Source organism: Strix uralensis, chromosome 6 (genome assembly GCF_047716275.1).
Source record: "Strix uralensis isolate ZFMK-TIS-50842 chromosome 6, bStrUra1, whole genome shotgun sequence".
Taxonomy (NCBI): domain Eukaryota; kingdom Metazoa; phylum Chordata; class Aves; order Strigiformes; family Strigidae; genus Strix; species Strix uralensis.
The window spans coordinates 26,137,375-26,160,688 of record NC_133977.1 but is presented as its reverse complement, the minus strand read 5'-3'; the positions used below and the strand labels follow the sequence as shown (position 1 = coordinate 26,160,688).

The window sequence follows — 23,314 nt, the reverse complement described above, 5'->3', positions numbered from 1 at the left end:
TTTACATGATGTCATCTAAACATATGATGAAACAGAGAACAAATTTAAGATATGATCCCATGGCTGAAGCTCACACCCACACAGTATATGTATCCATCAATGACATCGCTCATCAGTGATTGGGTTCATGCCTTGAAATTATAGCAACTGTACTAAACAATTACTAGACTCTCCCTAGTGCTTGTACTATATAAATGTAATGATATCCATGAACACTGAAATCTCCAGAAATGTAATAGTACATCAGAGAACTCAACCAATACCACAATGCAAAGCAAAGAGGCAGGCCTTATTATCAAGTAGTTTGACCTACAAGTGAAGAGAATTACAAAACTATTCGTGGTCTTAAAGATTTACAAAGATTCTTCAAGAAATGTCATCTAGTTATTCTCCATTTGATAGGGTAACATCCTTCCTCAGTGATGACGAAAACTGTCAAATCCAACTCAGATTTGAGAGCAGTGGGACTTCCTGGGAGTGCTGAGTGCCTCACAGGGCTGAGGCCATGAAGTGCCACATTTTCATAGAGCTATCAAATAATTAGGTAAATCTAATCAGCTAAAGATATTTAAATACACAGTAACCCAAAATCTTCAAATTGTCAAGGAAATTTATGTATGCCATGAAATTAAAGCAGCAGAACAGCTGCCTTCTCATGTTTGTTTAGTAAAATTGTGCAGGTTTCATGGAACTAATATTTCTGTGTATGTTACTGTCAAACAAAATTGCTTCACCAAACTTGAATATATGTAATAATTTAGAAAACTCACTATCTCTAACCTATCATTTATTTTCTCATGAAGAAATTATTAAAAGAGAATATTAAAAGAGAGAAAGTATTTTTATAGTTCATTTTCCATCCCTTATTTTCCATGAAAAAATTACAAAATGCGTTATAGATCTTAAACCTCAGGAACCTCTTCCTGCCAGTCAGTATGAAATTACTTTCATATTAGTGGGTAATGCAACACTTAGCAGACAGATTTATTGAGTATGCTTCTCTGAACTTTAAATCTTGTATTAGTGATATACAGTTTATCAAAGAAGGAGATATTAACAACTGACTATTTTTAGCAAATGTTAATACCAGAATATGTATTAAAAGTTATGTAACCCTCTTTAAAACTTACTACAAGGTGTTATTTCAGAAGACAGAAAATGCTATCCTTCAAAATGCTAAAGAGTTTGTGAGTTATTTGTGCTCTTCTAGCAACACTAACCTGTTAACAAGCATTTGTATGTCTGACAACAAAACATCAAGGGTCACATTTGTAATAAGGGCTTAAACTATTGCTGTGGTTTTTAGTCACCTAAAAGATTTTTCTATCAGTTGTTCATGGCATGACAACAAAACAAAGTAGATTTTGTGCTTGTTGATGTTGTCTTGTCTTCCTCACAATATTTATGAAAAATGTATCTTTCATTATAATCCATTTAGACTGGTTTGCTAGCTGCCAAACATTTTGGTGCAGCTAAAGAAGAGCTTAAAAGCTGTAAGAATATCTGAAGTGCATAGAGTGAAAATGAAGCAGCTACATCCATAGTTTGGTTCTATGATTACAGTACTTACTGACATAACTGTCAGGAGTAAAGGAGAAAGGGAGAAAAGATCCTTATGCATACATTCATATTTAAATTTAACCTTCAGTTTCATGGTAAATATTTTTTCCATAATCAGCAAAAAAAGCAAACTTTATTTTCTAGAAAATTTCCATTTTATAATTAGAGCCCTTAATGTTTAAAAAGGTGTGAACTGTAGTTGAAACTGCTCTGGTAGCTGGGGAAAAGCTTAATTTAGAAATGTCCATCTTCCTTGTGGCTCTCCAGTCTTTATGCCTAATGAGCATATGCCAGCCTGGTTCACTTAAAGGAGACATTTAGTCTTAGAGTTCTGCCCAGGTTCCTCCCTTCACACCACTTGTAGGAAAGCTGATTGCATTACCCAACCTTCTACCAAATTTGACCAGTAACATTTCAACCAAAAAGCCATTGGGCAAGGGGAGATGGAACAGACTGTATTCATACGTACACACAATGTGATGATACAAATCACATTTCGCTAGCAAAACCAACCTATAAAAGCACCATCCAGATTTCTAGAGCCATCCATTCAATTCATACTGGTTAGGCAGAGAAAAAGGGTAGAGTTGTGACCATGGAGAAATAAGCAGGCAAACTTGCCTTTCCTCAGTCAGTATCTGGATCTTACATTAGATATTTTTCTTTTTTTCCAATGTAAAAAAATATTCTGGTTTTGGGGAATTGTGGCAAGACATGGTAGGAGCTTCATGATGATTCTTCACTAGCTACTCTGGTACTCTAACAAAAATGTTGTGATAGCACAGCATCAGAGAGCCAAAAATAACTTGAGAAGCTCCACCTCTACTGTGTTATGCTAAATGAAGCTTATGTTCAGGAGAGAACTGGGCCTTTTATTTGTGGGTTTAACCAGAGAGATGTGGGAATCTTTTTGGTACTATGGCTGATCACATAGATGATTGCAGGCATCAAAAGCTCAATCCAGTGAAAAAAATGCCTAGGATAGAAGCTTGAGTGTAAGATTTAATGTTCTTAATATTCTTTGATTTCTAGTTATATTGACTAATTATTCACACTGTGTAAACTGCAGAATGGGTCATTCACTATTGCAGTTTCCTTAGCTTACTTGATATTGTAGGTGTAAAGAAGAGAGACAATAGACAATGTAATATATCTGGAAAGTACTATCCTATACAAAACTTATTTTTCAAGCTTTGTTTGAAAACCTGGAAGGAGGCTGCAGTCTGCATGCTATCCTAACAAATTTCATCAAAATAAATTAGCTGGCCTCTAACAAATTGTACAGGATGACCATGAGCTGCAGGCACCGATTTCTTGCTCACTTCCAAACCCTGAAACTAACATAATTAGAGACTAAGCTGCAGCAAATGGTGTTACTCTCCTCCGGTTATAGTCTTCCATTGTTAACCCATCTACAAATGCAGTGAAACTAAACTTCTGTGAACAGAACAGATTGGTACAGACGTGAGACCATACCATACAGCAGTTCTTTTGTCTCAAAAGAGAGTAGGTTTCTTCATAATTAATAGTGGAACATTTTCAAAGAAGATGGATACTTAGATCAGAAAAAAAATGCAAAGCTGTGAAATGAAGAGCTTTTCTTCCCATTTAATAGATGTTTCTCATTTATTAGTAGTAGTATTCTGAACAGACTGTCTGGAGCTGAACATACCTTCTCATGCCAGCTTCCAAGATATGAACTGGAAAGTAGTTACTGCAATTTTCATATTTAAAAAGATGCTGTGTTAATAATTCTTTGAATAAAAAACTTACTCTTGAAAATACACCTAAAGTACCTTAAAGACAATTCCACCTTGTGCTACAATGAAAGATTTATTCAACTGTCAAAGAAAAACAGACTTATCTAAGATAAATCTAATACAAGGCCACCCTGATATCAGGAAGAAGAAACCTTTTGATTTCTCTATGTACTATGAATATCAACTAAATAGTCATGCAATTTAGGTACTTTAAATAGATTTGAATTTTATAGTATATTTGTACACTCTAGATGGTCTGAACTAGTCACTTTTAGCAAATATCTTCTAGAGATTTTTGTTGTGCTATGCTCATTACTTTTATGCTCAGTATCACCTATACCACCTATACAACTCAATAAGTGCTTTGTAACCACATATTACCACAGTGATTATTAGCACACTATTTCATAAACATAATATTTGGGATTCAATGATCCTTTGATTTTTGATTCATACAGCTGGTTCTGGATTTTTTCCTTACTGTGATTTTATTGATATTTCAATATAATTTAAGGAGAGTTCCTCCTTTTTTTTTTTTTTTACTTTGTTTACTTTTTGTTACTGTTTATAATCCTATGAAAAGAAATCCCAAACCCTAGCAAACCTTAACCAGAAAATATTTTCTTCAGCTAGCAATACATCAAAACTAACCAAACCACATGCTTCTCTCCTATCTCCTGCTCAATAATAGCTTTGCAGCTGTTTCTCCTTTATATGCTTAAGGTCACCTGGTTTCTAATCAGTAGAAGATAACTGCTTTATAATTATCACCAGTTATATCATCACCTTACTAGCTGCAAATTGCAGGATTCTGCCCTCACATTTAGTTTATTCATCAATTTATCTTATTAGCAAAGTATGGGAACTTAACTGTTTCCTTGAAAAAGTTAATCTTTCAAACTACCCATCAGTTTTTCACTTTGTGTATTAGCTAGTATTATGATAAAAGGGAAACTCGTTACTTGTAAGAAATGAATATTAAATTGTTAGCTGAACATACGTGTGTTTTTTGTCTGATGAAAATGACTCTTAAGAGAGGTGAATATGTATTTTCAGGTAAATGCTAAATATTGCCTGGCCAGGTTATGGCATTCTATGGCTAGATCCAACATTGGTACTACAGTGTGTACACGTGATGTTAGCTACATCAATGTTAGCTCCACGCAATGTTAGCTACACCAGCAATGTTCCTTGTAAAATGCCAGCTCTTTCTGACCCATGAGATCCACAGCTTTCTGCCCTCTTCCTTCCCTCTTTCTGCACTCTAGCTGCTATTGCTGCCTATTGCTGGGTGATTCTCTCTGGGAAAATATATGCTCATGCTGACCTAAACATAGAAACTGTTTCCTGAGTTAACATGGTAACCACCTGACTCTAATCTAACTTTGAAGTTAAGCAGTTTTGAGTAGGAGGTTGGGCTAGATGTCCTCTAGAGGTCTCTTCCATACTACATTTTTGTATGGTTCTAAGATTACATGAGAGACTGACTCCTTTCATGGCTGTTTTAAGGCAACTCTAACTGCATGTGTGAAAGGTATTATTTCAGACTGTGCATGCCAAGTGGATCAGAGGACTGCCAGTTCTCTGGATCTCAGTGGGGCTTGACAGGGGCTAAGCAGGCACTTAACTTCTTGCAGTTCATGGTGGGACTGTTCTGGTGGGTGTCAAAACTGTTAGTTTCAACTGAGTAACCTACCAATTTTAGAAAATTCAAAGGTCAATCCACCATGAAATGGGAGTTGGGGATTCAGAGCTCTAGTCTAGAGAAATGAGGTTTGCCTAAGTGCTGCCTACACCTTGGTTTTTATCACTTTTACTTGCTTTTAGGGTATTAATTCTTACACCCTCAACATATTAATCAAATTCATTATTTTCAGAACAAACTACAATGCAGTCTGAAAGCCTGTGTCTGCCAATTTTCCCCACTTATTAGCATCAAAAGAAGAATGTTGCTTTGGAAAATGATTTAGTATTAAAAAAATTGTATGCTCCATTCCATGTTAGCATCACAGAACAGATCACTGAGTATTTGGTTCAAGGCAGTAACAACAAAGAGATCAAACAAAATATAGATTTCTTAAAAGTGTAATTCATAGAAGATACTGGATACTTTTTCCCTACTCAGTAAAATCAGGCAATCCCTTTTTCAAAAAAGTAGATCTTGGGGGAAAGACATGGACTAATTAAGGATACATCCAGGTTACATTCTTCAAAGCAGCTGGGCTTTCTGACTGCTCCATTTCTACCATGTTGTGAAATCTCACAACACTGCAGCAGTTCAGATGACTTATCCTATTCAACTGTCACAAAGAGAAGAGGCTCTACTGGAAGGAAGGAATATTTTATCTTTCACAATTGCTGTGAATCTGTAACTATATTGATGCAATAATAAGTAATTCCAATGAAAACGCTATGTTTTCCTCTGAAACTGATCAAACGAGTGGGCTTTATTTTCTTCTTCCATGCACTTTGTATAGCTACTTGGTCTGGTGCAAAAGAGCCTACTCTCCAATTTTGGTGACATCTTTGCACAGCTATAAAAGACTACCCAGAGACTGGGGTATTTTTATTGGTTTTGCCGTCACCATGATGTTCTCTACTTCTCTTCTTTTCACACACAGTGTGTCACTCCTCCTAAATGATAATGAAATGACACACATTTATACTATTTCTGTAATTGCATCTACAGTAATTATGAAGCCTAATTATATAATGACAATAAAAGATTAGATTTTATTGCATGAAGGTGTTAAGTGTGATTCTAAACAAAGGGAATAATTCCAGTATAAGCTATGCCAATTGATCACTGAGAACAGGAAAAACAAATAATAGAAAAAAGAAGATTCTCACTTCAACAGAAACCAATAATTTAAACTTTTCATAAAATAACTAGGGATGTTGGTTTTGTTTACCCCCAATTTCATTATTATATGTTTGCCTTGCTGTGTAATTGGAAGACATATTAAAATTGTTTCCCCTTAATTCAGAATATTCTGCTTTATGTCAGCTTGTGTTCCAGAATGAACAGCCTCAAAATGTTTGTGTGTGAGTTATTGCATGATGTTGTAAACAGCACAATGTGTCAGCTGAATCAGACTGCTGAAAATGTATAGATCAATAATTTGGTTTATTTTTAGGTCTTATATTGCCCCTCTCTGTCCTAGATGTTGTTAGTCTTCTTTTAGCCTGAAAACCTGAAGGTCAGTTTGAAGTCATGATCATATAATGGTTCTTTTTATATCAAGAGCTGAGACTGGCCTCGGGGGATATTGTTACTTATTTCTTAATCTTTTGGGCCTGACAGAATAGAGTCTGGCCAGATTACAAAAACATGCAGTGAAACGACAAGGTCTATCACTTCATACATGACCCTCCCTTCACCGAGGGCTCCACTTTCAGAAGATCTGTGGGTATTCAGCATGTCTGCAAATCAGGTTACAATCTCCCTATCAACCATGTAGCCTGTCAAGGTATATATTTATCATTTGATCAGCCATATAACCAGTTTGGGTATATATATATATATTTCCTACAGGTAGGTGGAGGATGAAATTGTTTTGAAAAGTATTATTTACAAGAAGTTTAAAGATCATAGAATTTTACCTTCCTATAAGTCAGTTATTGAGACAAATCATAAACAATAGATACATAGTGGGTCTTTCAACAACATGCTGTATCTCAACAGACCAATGAATTTTAAGGGGATCAATAATCTCTGAACATTAATGATCAGAGGCCACAAAACAGTTTTTCTTAAACAACACAGTAAAGAGACCAGTAAGTTTATTAACTGGGCCAGCTATTGTTTGCTGCCAATGTTAATCTATGGGTATTCAGGAACTCTTTCTTTAATTTGAAAATAAGCATAGGTACTGACTATTCTAATCTTCATGCTGCTCTGAGTCTGTTCACAACAGAGTTCACAACTTTGGAGCCATACATCAGTGGGAACTGACTGTGTAAGAAGATTTGAAATAAATCAGTATTTAATCAAAAGGTAAAATCACTGTTTCACATCTACACACTGTAATTTTAAGGCCAGATGTCAAATTTTTGCCCCACTGCTTTCTTTAATAAAAGTCTATTTTTCATGCCTCTGAGAAGACTTATCTCTTTCTAACAGTCAGTGTCAGGACCCCAACTGAACCTGTCAGTGCAAAAGAGTGCAGATATTGGACTGCCTCCCTGAACAGAGTGTCAATGAATAATGAAAACAAGGAAGTTGAGACTCTTCCAGAAGAGAGTCTAGCTTAACACCTCTGGAAATGATAAAGTGAAGCATAAAAAACACCACTGTTAGTGAAGCAGAATAGAAACTTTGATTTTAGTGACAAATATCTGCATTGGGATATGGCAATGCCAATTTTTCAGTAAGGGCTATCTGGCAGCTACTACTGGGCTATTCCTCTGAGTAAAAGTCAATGTTATGCAGAAACAGGCATCCAGAAGATGTTATGCTATTCTGCATTACACAAGTTTTGATCAGCGACTACTCAGGTGAAAGGCTAAGAGATTGGAGTATCTACTTGTTCAGGACCATCACATGTGCAGGACTTCACTGCAAGCTATATCTTAAGGCAATTTTCATCTCTACATAATGTCCTGAACACTCCTGTTAAGTAGTAAGACAATACTGGAAGGGTCTTTGCAGTAGAATTTACAACCTAGCTCTTTTTTGTATTATTTAGAAGGTAAGATGTTAAGGACTGCATTTATTTATTTATCTATTTATTTATTTATTAAATTCTGCAGTGAAATCTTGCTTTCTCCACCTGCATTTCAAAGTTCATGTTTTTTACTGTTATCAACCCCTGTCCCACAACATCTGTTCCTTCTGAAATTATTTTCTAAACTTTATTCTTCCATCTGCTCCTAATTAATTCCACTAAAATCTTACTGCTAAAGTGTCTCACTCCTCTTTAAATGTTTTCTGAAAGTATATCACTTCCTCTAATGGCCGTGACTCATTTATTGTATTCATTATTCATTATTTCTCTACCTTGTGAAGGTAGCTATGTGCCATTCCCTCCCTTTTCATTGCCTTCGCTGCATGAATTACTTCTCCAGCTTGTGGATATGATGGAAGTCATATAGCTGTTATCTCTAGAAAGAAGAACTTGTTCTTGTGTCCTGTGATGCTGATACTCAGTTTGATATTATTGATGCATGAGAGAATCCAGAGTGTAGTGATCTAACTGTGAGGCTCACTGATACCTTAGTGTGGTGCACACCAGAGTCCATGTCTCTATATTTTGAGCTGCACAGTGAGAGGCACCACAGTAGTGGAAATGTCAGGTTATAGTGGCAGGACCAAATTTCTCAGCAAAGCTGACAAAAGGGAGAGAGATACACGATAAGGGTACAAAGAGAGATGGATGGATGTTTGAATGGTGCAATGTGTATCTGGAAGTGGCCTTCCATGTCACCAAGTCCTGCAATCCCAGAAAAGTACATCGTGTTATCTATCCCTTTACTCATTTCTCAGGCTCTGTCTAATGACATTCGGAATTCCTGCCCTAACTTCTTTTATTATATGACTATTTCAGAATATCACTACTCTGATTAAGTGTGATCTTTTAACTGACCATGGCCATTTTATACTCATTTCCTCTTTTACTGATATTGTCCCATAGATTAAATAGGTCATATTTGATGCAGTTTCACAGATTTACGTATCAAAGGACTGTGCCAGCATGAGCATATCCTAATTATCTCACCTGATGTTTCTGTCATATTCTATTCTCAACATTGTGCTCAAACTTTCCAAAACCACTTTTGCACTATTCTGCAGATACAAAATGGATCTATAGGCCCATGAAAAGTTTTACAAAGAGATTTACAGGCAGACATGCAGTGGAACCTTTGAAATCTTATAAAACATGTTGAGATCACTGGGGATTAGAAACATAAATAGGACTAAAAGTAGCCACTTTCATCTTCTAAATGTGTATTTCTAATCTAATTAATGAATAACTAGCTAACAAGATCTTTGACTGTTGAATTCTGTAGACCTACATTTATTTATACTTCCTAGGAGTTTCTACCTGGACCTAATCCTAGAGTTTAGGCTGCAGCAGAAACTAAAAACATTGATAACTGATTATAATAAAAGAAAAAGGAACATCTGTGGGGAATTCTTTCCAATTATGACAAATGGTATATTATCAATGTTTGCTACACAAATTGTACTCTGCACTGGTTGTGATAGTTCTAGAAAAGGACATAAACCAATGTCAAATCAAATTGGAAGTCTTTTGTGGAGTGTAAAGATTTTATAGAGCATTTCAAATTTAATTTTACATTTAGTTAATATCAGTGTTCCTGGAAGGCTTATCTGATCCAAGTCACTTCTATTGGATCTTTTCATAATATCTAGGTTGTTTGGAGAATAAACATAGATTTTTTTTTTTTTTTCCCCATAACAGTGTCATCAGTATATAGAAACTTGGCACTCTGGCACTAATTAGCCAGGCAGAATTTTGAAAAAAAAACCCCAATCAAGCTTGACTTATGCTTACATAACTTATAAAAATTAGTCTTTTTAATGTAACATGACTTTTTGCCATATGAAAAGACTTCTATGTATAACTACTATGAATAATTTAAAACATATCAAAATAGATCCAGAAGAGATTAAATCTTTCACAGCTGACCAGGGAAGAAAGTACAATGGTTGCAGATTTAAGTTAGCTATCAAAGACAAAATATATGAAAGATAAAAATCCAATTACTTTTTAGGCACTAACTGATCTCAAGATAGAACTGATAGAACTTTTATCGTTATTTCTCTAGGAGGGTGTGCAATACATTCTTTTTTATATCCATCAAAGGGAGTAGGAGCATGGACAATATGTGGCATAGTACCAATGTAGAGAAGCTGCAGTCTGGTCTATGGAAGGCAGGTCAGCAGTAAGTCAAAAGCTACTCTTGGCAAGATCTTCCTTATGGAATCTCTATCTTCATTCTAATACAAAGTACTTCTAATCTTTCAGTCTGTCAGTGGATAGGTATTTAAGGGCTGACCCCTTCCTTACTAAGACCATAAAAGTTATTTGGGATACTGTCATGTCTTAATTTTTTTTCAGTATGTTGCCCATTGGTAGCCTGTCCTCACCAACCTCCATATGACATTAAAACACAAATGTCATAATGATACTGAATTTAGCTGAAAACTTCTGTTGCCTTCAGAGGGCACTGTATCTGCCTTAGAGTGAAGAAATATGCTATCTTGAATTGTTTTCAGTTTTGTTTCAATTGTATGCCTCATCGTATGACTGGTTATACCATACACCCAGTCCAAAGGTATCTGCTTTTCATTTTGATAGCCTTTTTGATGTACACATATGGAAAAGATACCTACAGAAAAGAGCATTATGAAAAGCCAAAGAACTGGAACAGAAATTACAAAATATAACTATGATACTTATACCAGTGGCACAATCACCTACCACTTGTTATCATGTTGTGTCTTGCACTAATTAGCAATTAATAAAGATGAGAAAAAGAAAAAAAAATGAAAATAACATTTTTGAATGACAGGAATCACTGAAATTAGTGTAGTTATTTGGGGCATTTAGTGCATACTACAACTTTTTTCCATTGAAAAATAGAGAGCTGAAAAGTTTTGTTAACAGTATCATCTAATGTTGTAAACTACCTCATGTGCAACTGAATTGGAGGTAAAATAAGTAATGGCTCAAACCCATTAAATTGTCTTAGAGATGTCCAAATCATTCATGAAAAGCCTAATGATCTATTGAATATGCTGATAATTGGCTCCACAAAACTGAAGAGGAACTAAAGTAAAGTGTATTACCTTACCTGGGTAACCTTCTCTGTTACATTGTGCGTTCGGTCTTTCACCTTAGGTGCAATAATTGCTTTCTCTGAAGAAGGAGGAGATGAAGATTTTTTTTCACTTTTGATATCTGAAAAGTTCAGCGTGAGCTGAGGAATTTTGTTGATTGTACTGTATTTGTTGAGATTTGAATCCGATGTGGATCCCAACAGACTTGACTTGATATGATTAAAAGGCCCTGAAAAATCAGAACACATATTTAGTATTTGGCAAATGCAGAGAAATAAGTTATCATTAATGTTTAAGAGGGATATGTTAAAAGGGTAGTTAAAAATGATTTTTCACTATACTACTTGTTAATAGTAAAAATTATCTACATTTTAAAAATAACTCTATTGCTAATGAGAATCAAATCTAGTATTGAATGTAAACATGAAATGTGCTTTAGATATAGTCCCCAAAAGTTTCTATAAAGTCAATGGATTGCAAGGTACATAATGCATCCATCCTTACTTATTTTCATGTTACTGGGTATGCTGGTATGCTCCATTATAATTCTGACTGGATATAAAGACTGTATTCTCATTTGTTTATAAAAGTGGAAATAGGACGCATGATTATATGAGTGTCTGGACTGAGCAAAGGCTCTGTTGGTCGTGCTTACATGATAGTTAGCTCAAAACCACCTTTTTGTGAATTGGAAAATTGAGTAGACACCTGCTCTACCCTGTTGATTCATCAAGTAAACTCCATACTTAATCAATGGAAATATTAACCTAACATTGTCTTAAAAGCCTTTAATTTTAGAGTATCACAAACTCACAAAATGTATTTCTTCAATTGTCATTACCAACAAAATATTGAAAACAATAGGGATACCCATATATAGAATATTAATGGAGTATTTGATATACACTTAAACATCTTATACTACTTTAGTGCATCATAATAGATAAAAACTATGAAGTTTGTATACTTCATGAGGTACATATCCATTACAATTATTCTTTTCAATATTGGACAGAGTTCTTTGTACAACAAGCAAGCAATTTAACTGATCAGTATACTTGTTTTGTACTGTCATCATAAAATTTGTCCAGAAGCCAAAAATATTTATAGTAAGGAAAATTTGCTTTTGAGAATAATACTGGAAAAAAGAATTATAAAGATGTTAGACAGTGAGAGCTAGATACAGTTACGGATTTAAGAAAAAATCCAGGTCTTGCAGTCAGTGACAATGTATCTAAAGTGTGGGATCTAAGGGTCTTTCTCAGATCCTCATGAGAACCTGACTACATCCTAATTCTGTTATGGGCAACAATGTGATGTTTTTTTCTTCTACTGTTTTTTTGCGTGTTTGTTTGCTTTGGTTTGTTTTTTTGTCTTCCTGGGAGGCAAAAAAGGACAGGTACTATGATTCAGGAACAGCCAATGGGACAGGATTAAGCCTATGGGGTGAACTGCAGAGCCAACAGCTGAACAGCTGGATTGTATTTGCAATGTGTGAAGGACTGAAATTCAAAGCAACCAGCTGGTCTTCCCTCACACCTGGCTTAGGATGCTTGCTGAAGAACCAGACTTTTAATTTGCTTTTTTTTTTAGCTTAAAGAGATTTATACATATGCTTTCTACCTCCTAAATTCATGCTTATTATATGTTAATCTGGGCCAGAGATAGAAATCTTCTACTACTCCATTTAAAATTGTGCCACTGTGCAGAAAGGAATTCAAGATGACAAGGGAGGTCACAATGCTCTAGACTAACAGTTTAGGTGCTCCCCTGGGAGAGATCAATTCAGTGGTTCTGCTCTCAAGATCTTCTGTATTTTGTCCAAAGATCATTTGATGTAAGATCAAAAAAAAAACCAAACAAAAAAACCCCCAAATCAGTCCTTGTTTTTCTTCTTAGACCAATAAACCTGGTATATTCTTTGTGGAACAACTTCACCAGAAAAAGGAAGAAAGCACTACCTTTTTCCCACAAGTAATGCTAAAAAGCCTGGTACTGAGAACACTAGCAAGGAATTGGAATATTGTGCTTGAACACCTTTTGGCCCAGGTAGGACCTGAATCTATCTTTCACATGACCTGCACAAGTCTATTAAAAGGTGGTGTTCAAAATAAATCAGGGCTCACAATCTCCTCACAAATCAGTGAAGTGGCATGTGCTCTGCCACTTCATGTGCAGTGGTTGGCATGTGCTATGTACGTATGGTCAGACTGCAGTTTTTCAGCTCTACTCCCCTACATAGTTGTAGCGATTAATAGTTTTTGAATATTGAGAAGGCTTAGACATGACTGAGGTATCAAGTTGGGGCCATTTGTCAGATGAACAAGATTCTTGATACCTAAGGAACTCAAAGGTAAGTGGAAACTATGGGAGCTAAGGCAAATCCATGATTAGATAGCAGATATATTTTTTTTTATAGTAACTTTATAGATGCTTAAATTGCATTGAAGTTTTGTTTTCTGAGATTTAAATCTTTTATTGCTTCTATTCCAAAGGGAATTACTCTCTCCTTCGTTACCTAAGACTCATGCCCTAGTGTGTGATATTAGACTTAATAGCACATGAGAATAAAACCTTGCTTTTATAATCCTCTTTTGCTTTAGAAAATGGTGAAAGCTATATATGTACCTCATTGATAATGGTAATTAATTGAAAGATATTACTAGCTTAAGTACAGCCCAGGCTGGCAGCAATTGAGCTGATACTTGACAGCTAATGGACCTTTGCTATACTCTCATAGCAGGAAGCAGAAAAAGAGGGCCATAACAAATCACAATAACCATTGACACTAATTGGCACCCTGATTGACAGTTTTAGCAGAGTGGCCAGGAAGTGAATCAGCAGGGAGAATGACATGCTTCTGCCTACTCTAGAAAGGAGATTCTTTAAGGATAAGTTTGAGCTCCCCATTTTTATGGTAGGATTCCATTGTTCATGCTTACACAATGCACTGAGAAATTATTTCACCCTCCTGAGCTGTCAATCCATCGTCTTTCACCAGCAGTAAATATATTTATAAAAGTTGTTTTACAGTAGAGACTGCATCTTTTTTTTTTCCCCCAAGATTTTGCCAACATACACATGAAGCAAATGCAATGATTTCATAGTCCACAAATCGCTTTACAGAATCTAGGTCATGCACTGCATGCAGTTTAGAGAGAAGACTTTACCAGGTACACACACTTTTTGCATCATGCATGAAGTCACAAACCAGTTTTCAGACATAGCTACAAATATTGCAATTAAACTGAACACTTTAGTAATTGTTTTCTAGAAATGGAGGAAGTCACTTAATTATGTTCAAATTGCTTCTAAAAGCTGTAGCTCAGTGCTAGTGAATAAAAACAATTTTGTAACTGCACTAAATATTATTTAAACATGAAATTGGCGATGAAGTTCATGCATGCACATTTTAATACTACAGGAAGCTTGAAACCATACCCCCTGCCATCCAGGAACGTGAAACTAGTTTTAAGGAGACAAAAGAGGAGTAAGTGAAGATACTTCCACAAGGCTCCTGATTACCAATTATTTTATTTTTGAGATAGTTAACTGAAAACTAGGCACCTTATAACAATAGATTTTTTTTAGTGGCCCTGCCCGATTATACATCCTCTCACAGGTAAAACTCCTGGTAGCTTCAACAGAAGTTTTGCCTGCTTAAGGACAACAGCACTGAGTTAAATAACTATGATATGTTCTATCTCCCTCCCTTCCTTTTTTGAATTAACAGATAATTAAGTCAAATGACTGTTAACTATGCCTTCACTTTTTCCAGGGATTGGTAGTTAGTGCTTTGAGATAATAGTTAAGGGAATAACTATGTGTTTAACAAATATAATTTAAGTAATGCACCTAGCCCTAGAGAAGTCAGCATGAGAATGTTGCATTTGAACATTTCATACAGCAGGCAAAGTAACATGCCAAAAAGTGTGGCTGTTTGAGACACTGGAAGGTACAGTCTCGCTGTATACTTTACCTTTGACATTGCGACCATTGTCTGGTTTTCAGCATAACACAAGTGAAGAAAAAGAGAGAAAAAAGACAACTAAAATCTAAATCAGAAAAAGCAGAAAATATTGCTTCAAATATGTATATGGTTTGAAATGAAATATTTTTGCATGTCCTTGACTATATTTGTAGACTTTTAGTCAAGATGAAGTCACTTTGACAATTGAGAGATCATCTACAAAATTGTTTGAAGTAGGATCAGTAGGTAGTAGAACTGGCTCTAACTAACTTGCCTTAACAATAACAAGATAAAATTGTTTCTCCACAAGTCTGGCACTGGGTTGGAGATCAAAAGTTCTAACCCAGGAAGTGGTAATTAATCACACAATTAAGTGAGACTGAAGCACCCACAGTTGTGGGTGGTGCAGGTTGGTTGGCTGCATGTGGTGTGGGCCTGTGCAGGTCAGCCTGCACAGACTCCTGGGCCCTGTGGCTGCTCAGGACTCACAGAAGGAAAAGTTTTTACCATGGCAGCAAGCTGCGCAGCACCTTTCCAAATAAATATTGGAGAAACACTGAGGAGAAAGATATACCTTAAACCTTCAGCTTTTAGGCACTTTTCCAAGATAATAGTGGCAAAGCTCTCTGTCTTCACAGGCACACCCAGCCTTGAATCCTCTCATGAGATCAAACCTCTTTAGAGAGAATATGATTATTGTTGTTATTATTATTATTAATGTTGTTATTTTTATTATTTAATAGTATTTTAAAGAAGCCATACTGGTGGATAGGTAGACGCCACCCCTGTTCATGGGTGTACAACATGACCCACAGGCTGCCCTCCCTTCCTGTCATGCCTTTTGCCTGTCTGCAGCAGCTCGGAGAGGTATGAGGGTGGGCGAGGGCCCCAGCGGCTGGCAGGGAGCAAGGGGCCAGGTGCAGGATGCGACCCTGCCCCTGTGTGCTGCCAGCCACCGTGACCAGCTTACCAGCTTTTAAAGGTGCCTTGGGCTCAAACTGATATTCACCTACAGTTGTCCCTTGCTGACAGGCCACCTCTGAGGGCTGAGGTGGCTGTGCCCCTGTCCGCCCCAGCAGCAGCCCCGTCCCTGCAGAGGGCCCACTTCAGCCTTTCTCCTGTGGGGGAATCGGAGGTGATGTTGGGCCTTGTCTGTGGTGTCATGTCACACCTGCTGCCTCTCTGGCCATTCCAGCTTCCTGAAGACTGGAGAGCACAGGACATCGAGCTGGGCCCTCTGTATTGTGAGTGTGGGAAAGTGTTCAGATCCTCTCAGCCTGATGCCTTTCTGTGCCAGGCCTCTGTAGCAGTAATGCAGATTTTGTAGGCTGAGTTAGGCTCAAAAGCTTGCTGTTTTTTCAGAAGACTGCAGGGATGTTACTGAGGACGCTTTCTGAAGACAATAAAATTCCCAAAGAGTCCCTGTGAACATGTACCCGCCTGCAAAATCTGGATTGCTGGCATTTCAGGTGAGAAGGACTTGGCTGGAGTTAGGGTGGTGGGTGGAAGACACAGTTCTTGCCCTGCTGTCAACTAGGCAAATCTAGAATGGAATTCAGTCGAGCACACTCAAAGGAATTTAAAATCCTAAATCGACATTTTTAATGTAATACCTTTCAGCACATAATGTCCACAGCTATGGTAATTTTAAAGTGATAGGCAACTAGGCTACATAAATTAACACGTGAAATAATTTATATTCTCAATTGATTTATCTTCTAAAATAGTAAATTTGACCATGGGTGAATTACTGTAGTTAGTATTGAGCTAAATGCTCTTCTCTTCTGTCAGAATTCTTATGCTGATTCAATTAATGTTATTTGAACTGGAGAAGGTGGAAAAAAATTAAATCTGAATCCTGAATTGCATTTTCAGACAGAGTAGTAGTTTTCAGTGGATTCAGGAAAATTCAGAATTATTAGGATCAATAAACAAAATAAAAATGGAATGGCAAATATATTAAACCTTATGCTCCCCTGGGTAATAATTTAGCCCATTGGGACTGTACTTTACTTTTAATTTGGGCAGTTTCTGCTCAGAATCTGTGAGTCCAGAAAAGATGATTTAGGCTGAATCCTGGTTGCCTAACTTGCATGAATAATTTTACAGCAACAATAGGGTTTTATGGCTCACTGTTGAGTAAGGCAAACAGGACTTGCTGGCTAAATTTAAACATCTTTTCAGCATAAGGTGCCAAATTCTAATATACTTGGAAACAGATGGCATCAAGGATGGTTACTAATTCTAATGCAATTCTGAGAGGCATCCTGTGTTCTGCTGTACTTTTTTAGAATGCATATGTATGACCTAAACTTAGGGCCAGATTCTCTACTATTTTGTAGCTTATACAGAGTGAAATCAGAGTGGCAGTGTTTTATCTATTTACACTGTAAATTATCACATCACATGAGAGGCCATAGGAATTCAAACAGATTATTAACTCCTTATAGTAAAATTTATTTTCCTTAGTATTTAACATTAGAAAAATATTATTTAGTGAAATGGAGCTAGAAATTTTTGCTCCTCCATGCAGCAAATATTAAACTGTGATGATTTCTGCATGAGCTTTGTACCACCATAACCAAAGACAATATTCAAACTGATTTTTACACCTTTTCATCAAATAACTGTATGAAGAATGACCAATAGGGAAGTGCTTTAATGAAAATAAGTTCTGAAAATAGATATTGACAAAACAGATATGTTTAAATATGTTTTATTTGAAAGGTTATTTTAAATATCTGGGGAAGTTGAAACCAAGGTGAAGCTTATGCAGTTGTCCAAAAGACATGCCAAGGTTCAAGCTTGGAGATTTTTGCCTCCACATCCTGATTTTGAAATCTTGACTTGAATGTGAACATGAAATATAGCTAAATGGTATGGTTTAGGATGGATTTAATTGAATTTTCAGGTTCATTTGAACTGAAAAAAATCAGAGTCCAAAAGAAACAGAAATGAGAAAAGAGGTATTTACCCATTGTATTTAATACAGGAAGAGTAACTGGAAGGAATAATTAGTTCTGCTATTCTAGAAGTTAATCTGGGTGGCAGAAGACCATTCAGACGTATTTTAGGAGACGTACAGAAGCAAAGAGCCCTTGATGTGGACCTTCCAAATGGCAGGAGAACTTAAAGGAATTTTACACTTGTGGTCAGTGAATAGGAGAAAAACAGGCAATCAATGAAAATGAAAATTAATTTTCTTACTAAGTTATGAATCTGTACACAGTCTTCCATGACATATGTTTTTTAAATCCTAAAATATTCCCCATACATGCCTTGTCATCTGGCTTGAATAAAAGTATGTAATTCAAGTCATTAGACCATCAGTAGCTGCAAAAGCATTGTGTATGTGGCACTTTTCTGCAGAAGCCAGTTTCAAAGGTGCCTCTTCATTCACAGGGCTTTCAAACCTCTGTTTGCTAAGCTGTTTCCCAAGTTTCTCAAATTCCCTGTCTCCAACAAGAAATCATAGTCCACACTCCATGACTGTGCATAATTAGGAGAGACAGTAGAAAAAGAAGACAGAGGAAACATCTTTGCAGGTTGCAAGAATATACTAACGCAAAGAGAAAATCACACATTAGTTTTACACTAAGCATTTCACCATTTCACTAAATATTTCACTAAGCATTACATAAACCATTTCAATGGAGTTGCTGAGGATGTTTTCTCCAGTGTGAGAGAAAAAGAATGTCTCAGTATTGAATCAGTGAATATACAATGTACACATTACAGATTTAAGAAAAATAAACTGATCAGTCTCTGATGTAGGATTTCATACAGTCAAAGACAATCTAATATATGTGAGTATGGGACAGAACTTTGCATACAATTTTAATTTGATCACCTGATTTTTTCCCCCCAAACACAAATAGCTCTAGGAATGTTGGGCCCAATTTTGCTATATCTCTATACAGAAGGCAGAGAAGAACAACCCCACAATTTTATTGGTCTGCTTAGATATGAAAAGCAGTATTTAGTGTAAATAAGCCTGGCATATTTGGGCCCTTAATATTTTTAGTGTGCCTTTGAATGTATACAGCTGATTATATTTAATTTTGCTTACAAAGTAATGATTACTATGAAAAATTGCAATAATTCCTTTCTTAGTACAGAGAATATTGATTGACTCGCTTAATACAGAGAATATTGATTGACTTTCTACCATACCTTCGCTTGCGTGACGGTCCCTAAAAACGTTCTTGGGATGGATGTTAAAGCCTTCTATGTCATGTACTGAAGACGCTCTCCGTATACTACAAATGCTTTCCTTTGATCTGGAATGGGTTAGTGGATTGCTTGTCTGTATCATGTCAGGGTAAAGTCTGTCCCATTGCTGTTTAGGTGATGAATGGTCAAGAGGTCCTGATATATTAACCAAAGGTGAACATTTACTGGGTTGAATCAGTGCTTTTGTATCATCCACTTCTGAAGGACTACAGCTTTCTTTTGTAGGTGATTTAAAGTGCTTCATTGCCACTGAGTCATCGCTGTGCTTAGATGAGTCAACTATCACTGCATCAGGGTCTTCCTGCGGTAAGGACTGCTTTCTGTACGTTAAAAGTCTCCATCCAGGTAACCGGAACCCAAAAAGTCTGCCTACATGTAAATACATACAAAAGAAGAAAATATTACATATTAGTTTCTTGTTAGGAAAATCTCCTTTTTTTCACACATGGAGTACATAATAATAGCTATAAATAATTGGTCTATTCCTAATAAATTACAGTGCTTAGCAATGGAATGTGTAAATATGGAAATATTATATAGCTGTAAGCTTGTTATAGTCATGGTGTTACAGGATTTCATAGTTCAGTCAGACCTAAGTTATTGAGCTCAGAATAAGGATAGCAGCATCGATTCTACAGACTCTTTTAAAAGAGATAGTTATCTGTTCTGTTGGTCCTTTCTAAGTTAAAAATCTGTGCATCTATAAAAGACTGCTAGAACACATCAAAATACTTTGCTTGGTAGCTGTTATCCTGAAATAGGTATTAGTGGAACTCCATGTGCTTAAAAGCGTACTGCTGATTTATTGATTTATTTGCTACAAATTAAACTGGAAGATGGCAGTGCTAATCCTACAGGAAAGAAAAATAAGTTGTGTACCAGTTTTGCCACAATCCTTTCCAATACTTACATTTTACAATTAAAAGAAACACTTATTCTGAATGAGTTTAAAATGAAAAATAAAGGAACATGTGGGAAGAAAAACCAGCAACATAGCCTTCAAGCCTCAGTCGCACCTATAAAATGCAATTATCTTTTGTTCATTTGCATGGGTGTGGGCTTAGTTGGGCTTGGTATATTGAATGGCAGGGTAGGCTATTCTGAGTGTGTGGAAAACGAACAACTTTATGTAACGGTAAGAATACCAGTATCTGTGAGGAAGTGTAAAATATGGTGCAGTGGAAGAACTGTAAAATCTACAAACTGTCCCTCTAAAAAAACCAAACCCAGATAGCAAATATTTTAAGTTATTGTGTAACACACACACAGATGGAGGCACAAGGACTTCTGATGTACAGAAAACACAGTAAACAGTTTAGAAAAAGAAATGCTAAAAAAAATTAACAAAATAATTGAAATAACTGAAATGATCAGATATCATTGCATAAACAGTCTGACTTATCTAATAGCTTCTTGTTACTCATCACTTTGCTACGTGTTTTCCCCAGTGAATCAATAGTGAAATGATTTCTCAGAGGACATCTTGAAATGTCTTGTTATTCCCTCTCACTGGGATAAGAAATTCTGTTTGGATAAGATCTCATTTTTTTTCAGGCAGTTTTAATCACTAGCGTTTGTGGCTAGCTAACATTCATTAATATTTAGCACTGAAATTTATCATCCCATACTGAAATGTTTCGAAGTAGTCTTTCATTGATGCCTATGCCCAACAGTAAGTGTAGAGCAGTTGATGGCATGGTTTAATCATTTAATGTTTTAAAATGAATGTCCTATATATTTAGTATTGAATTTGTTTTGAATTCTAAATGAATGAAAGTGAGAGTGCCCTGCTCTTCTTAAAGGAAAACCTAAGAGCTAAAATTGCTATACTAGATGACACCAGAGGTCCATCTAGCACACTGGTGGACCTCTGTTATTTTCCAGTAGTGGAGAAGGAGTTTAAGAACCACTACAGTGGGTGATTTCTCCCAGTAAATTTACTCAGTTTCTGGCTATCTGCAGTTCAGAAACTTTCTGAGCCAGAGATTGTGTTTAAACCACAAACAACGTTTGCTGTACCTTTCTTCCATGAATTTTCCTCAGTGCTTCTGAAACATGGTTGTACTTTGATTTGCAAAGCATCCTATAGGAAACAGTTCCATAATTTTGGCATACCTTTGTGAAAAAGTACTTCCCCTTACTTGTTATAAACCTGCTGCCTTGGGGAGGGTGCTAGTTCTTATGATATGAAAAATCGCTAATAATTGCTCCCTTTTAATAGTCTCAATGTTTATACATCTGTTGCATTCCTCTTTGCATACCTCTTTTCCAAGCTGAAGAATGCTAGTGTAACTGTATTGTGTACCTCTGATCATCCTTCTCACTTTTAGTTCTTTTTAATTTCTAATGTAATAATTTTTGACAGTGGCCTGAGCTACTCTTAGACTCAGGGATCAGTGCAGTGAAATAATGGCTTTTTGTTTTGATCTTAGTTCCTTTCTTTATAATTCCTAATATTTGATTGCCTTTTTGAGTTATCTTCCTAGCCTGTGCTAATTTAATATTTCCATAACAGTTGAAAGATTTCTTTCTTGACTGGTAACAGGTAATTTAATCTCTATTATGATGTCTGTAAAAAATTTCATTTGCTCTTTTATCACTCAGCCACTCAGTATCAAAGGATATATGTGTAAATCTCATGTCATATTCTGAATAATTTTGTGAGATCTGCAAACATTCTCACCTCACTGTTTTCACCTTTTTTATCCAAGGAATTGAAAATGTATTAAATAATAATAAAAAACCTGTGAGACTCTTCCACACTTTTCCCCCTACTTTAAAATACAAATCCATGTAACAGCCTTCCTTTTTCCTTGATAATTTATGAAAAACTTGTTGAATTCCAAATATTTAGCATAAAATCTATTACTCTAATGCATATACTCACACAGCAGTACAGTAGACAGAAATCTCTGTTACATAAAACCAGAGTCATGCATGTTTTAAGCACCAATTAGAGGTGCCAATTTTCAATCTGCACAGTGATATTTAGCAGAGTGCACCTTGGGAACATGCATATTTCTTCTAACTTACTAAGTATACTTGAACAAATTGCTTACAGTTGAAATTAGTGAAGTACATAAAAATTTATTTTATTATTTTTACATGCACGTAGAATTAATTTGTAAAGCAGTTAATAAATGAATTTTGAAACCTTATTGCATCAAAAGTGAAACAAATACTATAATTCTTTTTTCATCAACTATATTGAACTTCTTGAAAATACCATTCATAAGGTTTTCTGGCATTAGACACTGTTAACGGCTTTTTGCTGGCACTCTATTTTAGTTATATTCATGGTGTTGCAGATGGTCTTTTCTGCTTCACCAAGTTAATATGACCATGTTATACTGCATTACTGATTTAGCTGTCTAACTGCAGTTCAGCTGGAAAGAATGCTCAGTGAGAATTTTGATTCTTGATAAGACTCTTGGGCATGAAATAGAAAACTTAAATGAGTATCTCTTTGCTATTGTTCTATAAACTGTAATAAATGGTCTCAAAGTTAAAATCCCTTTTTCCTCCTTTTTAATTTGAATATTCTTTAGAGGAGAGGAGTATTATTGTTCTTCAGTGTATAGATAATGAGCTATATGATGTACTGCAGCTAAAGCTATCATGAAACCCATTCAGAATTTGTCTAGTTTACATTACACTTCCTTGCTCAGCTTGGTAATAATACAATTTGTCATGAAGCAAAATTCATGGCCCCAGGCCGCTGTCCCAGTATAGACTAGAAGGGTCAGTGGAAGCCTGCCTGGCATTCTGTTTATGGGGTAAAATCTTTTGTTTGAAAGTGGACAACCACTGCTTTGTGTAGGTATGATGTCAGAGCAGATTTATCTTGGCTTACAATACTAAAACATTTTTGAGACACAACTAGCTATTTACTATAAATATACAGCTAATGTTACGTTAAAATCCTTATGTTTAATTGAAGTTGAAGACTAGATTGCCAAATTCTTAATGCTGAGTCAGAGATTT

General features: G+C 35.9%; 1 protein-coding gene across 1 annotated transcript in view; it reads right to left on the bottom strand.

Annotated features, from left to right (window-relative positions):
* KCNH7 (potassium voltage-gated channel subfamily H member 7) overlaps positions 1 to 23,314 on the bottom strand; it is a 238,724-nt gene that overhangs the window by 63,366 nt on the left and 152,044 nt on the right. Inside the window, exons 5-6 of the mRNA XM_074873347.1 lie at positions 19,271 to 19,699; positions 11,142 to 11,356 (exon numbers count right to left, since the gene is read on the bottom strand). Of these exons, the coding sequence (XP_074729448.1) occupies positions 11,142 to 11,356; positions 19,271 to 19,699 (644 nt within the window). The remainder of the gene's footprint in view (positions 1 to 11,141; positions 11,357 to 19,270; positions 19,700 to 23,314) is intronic.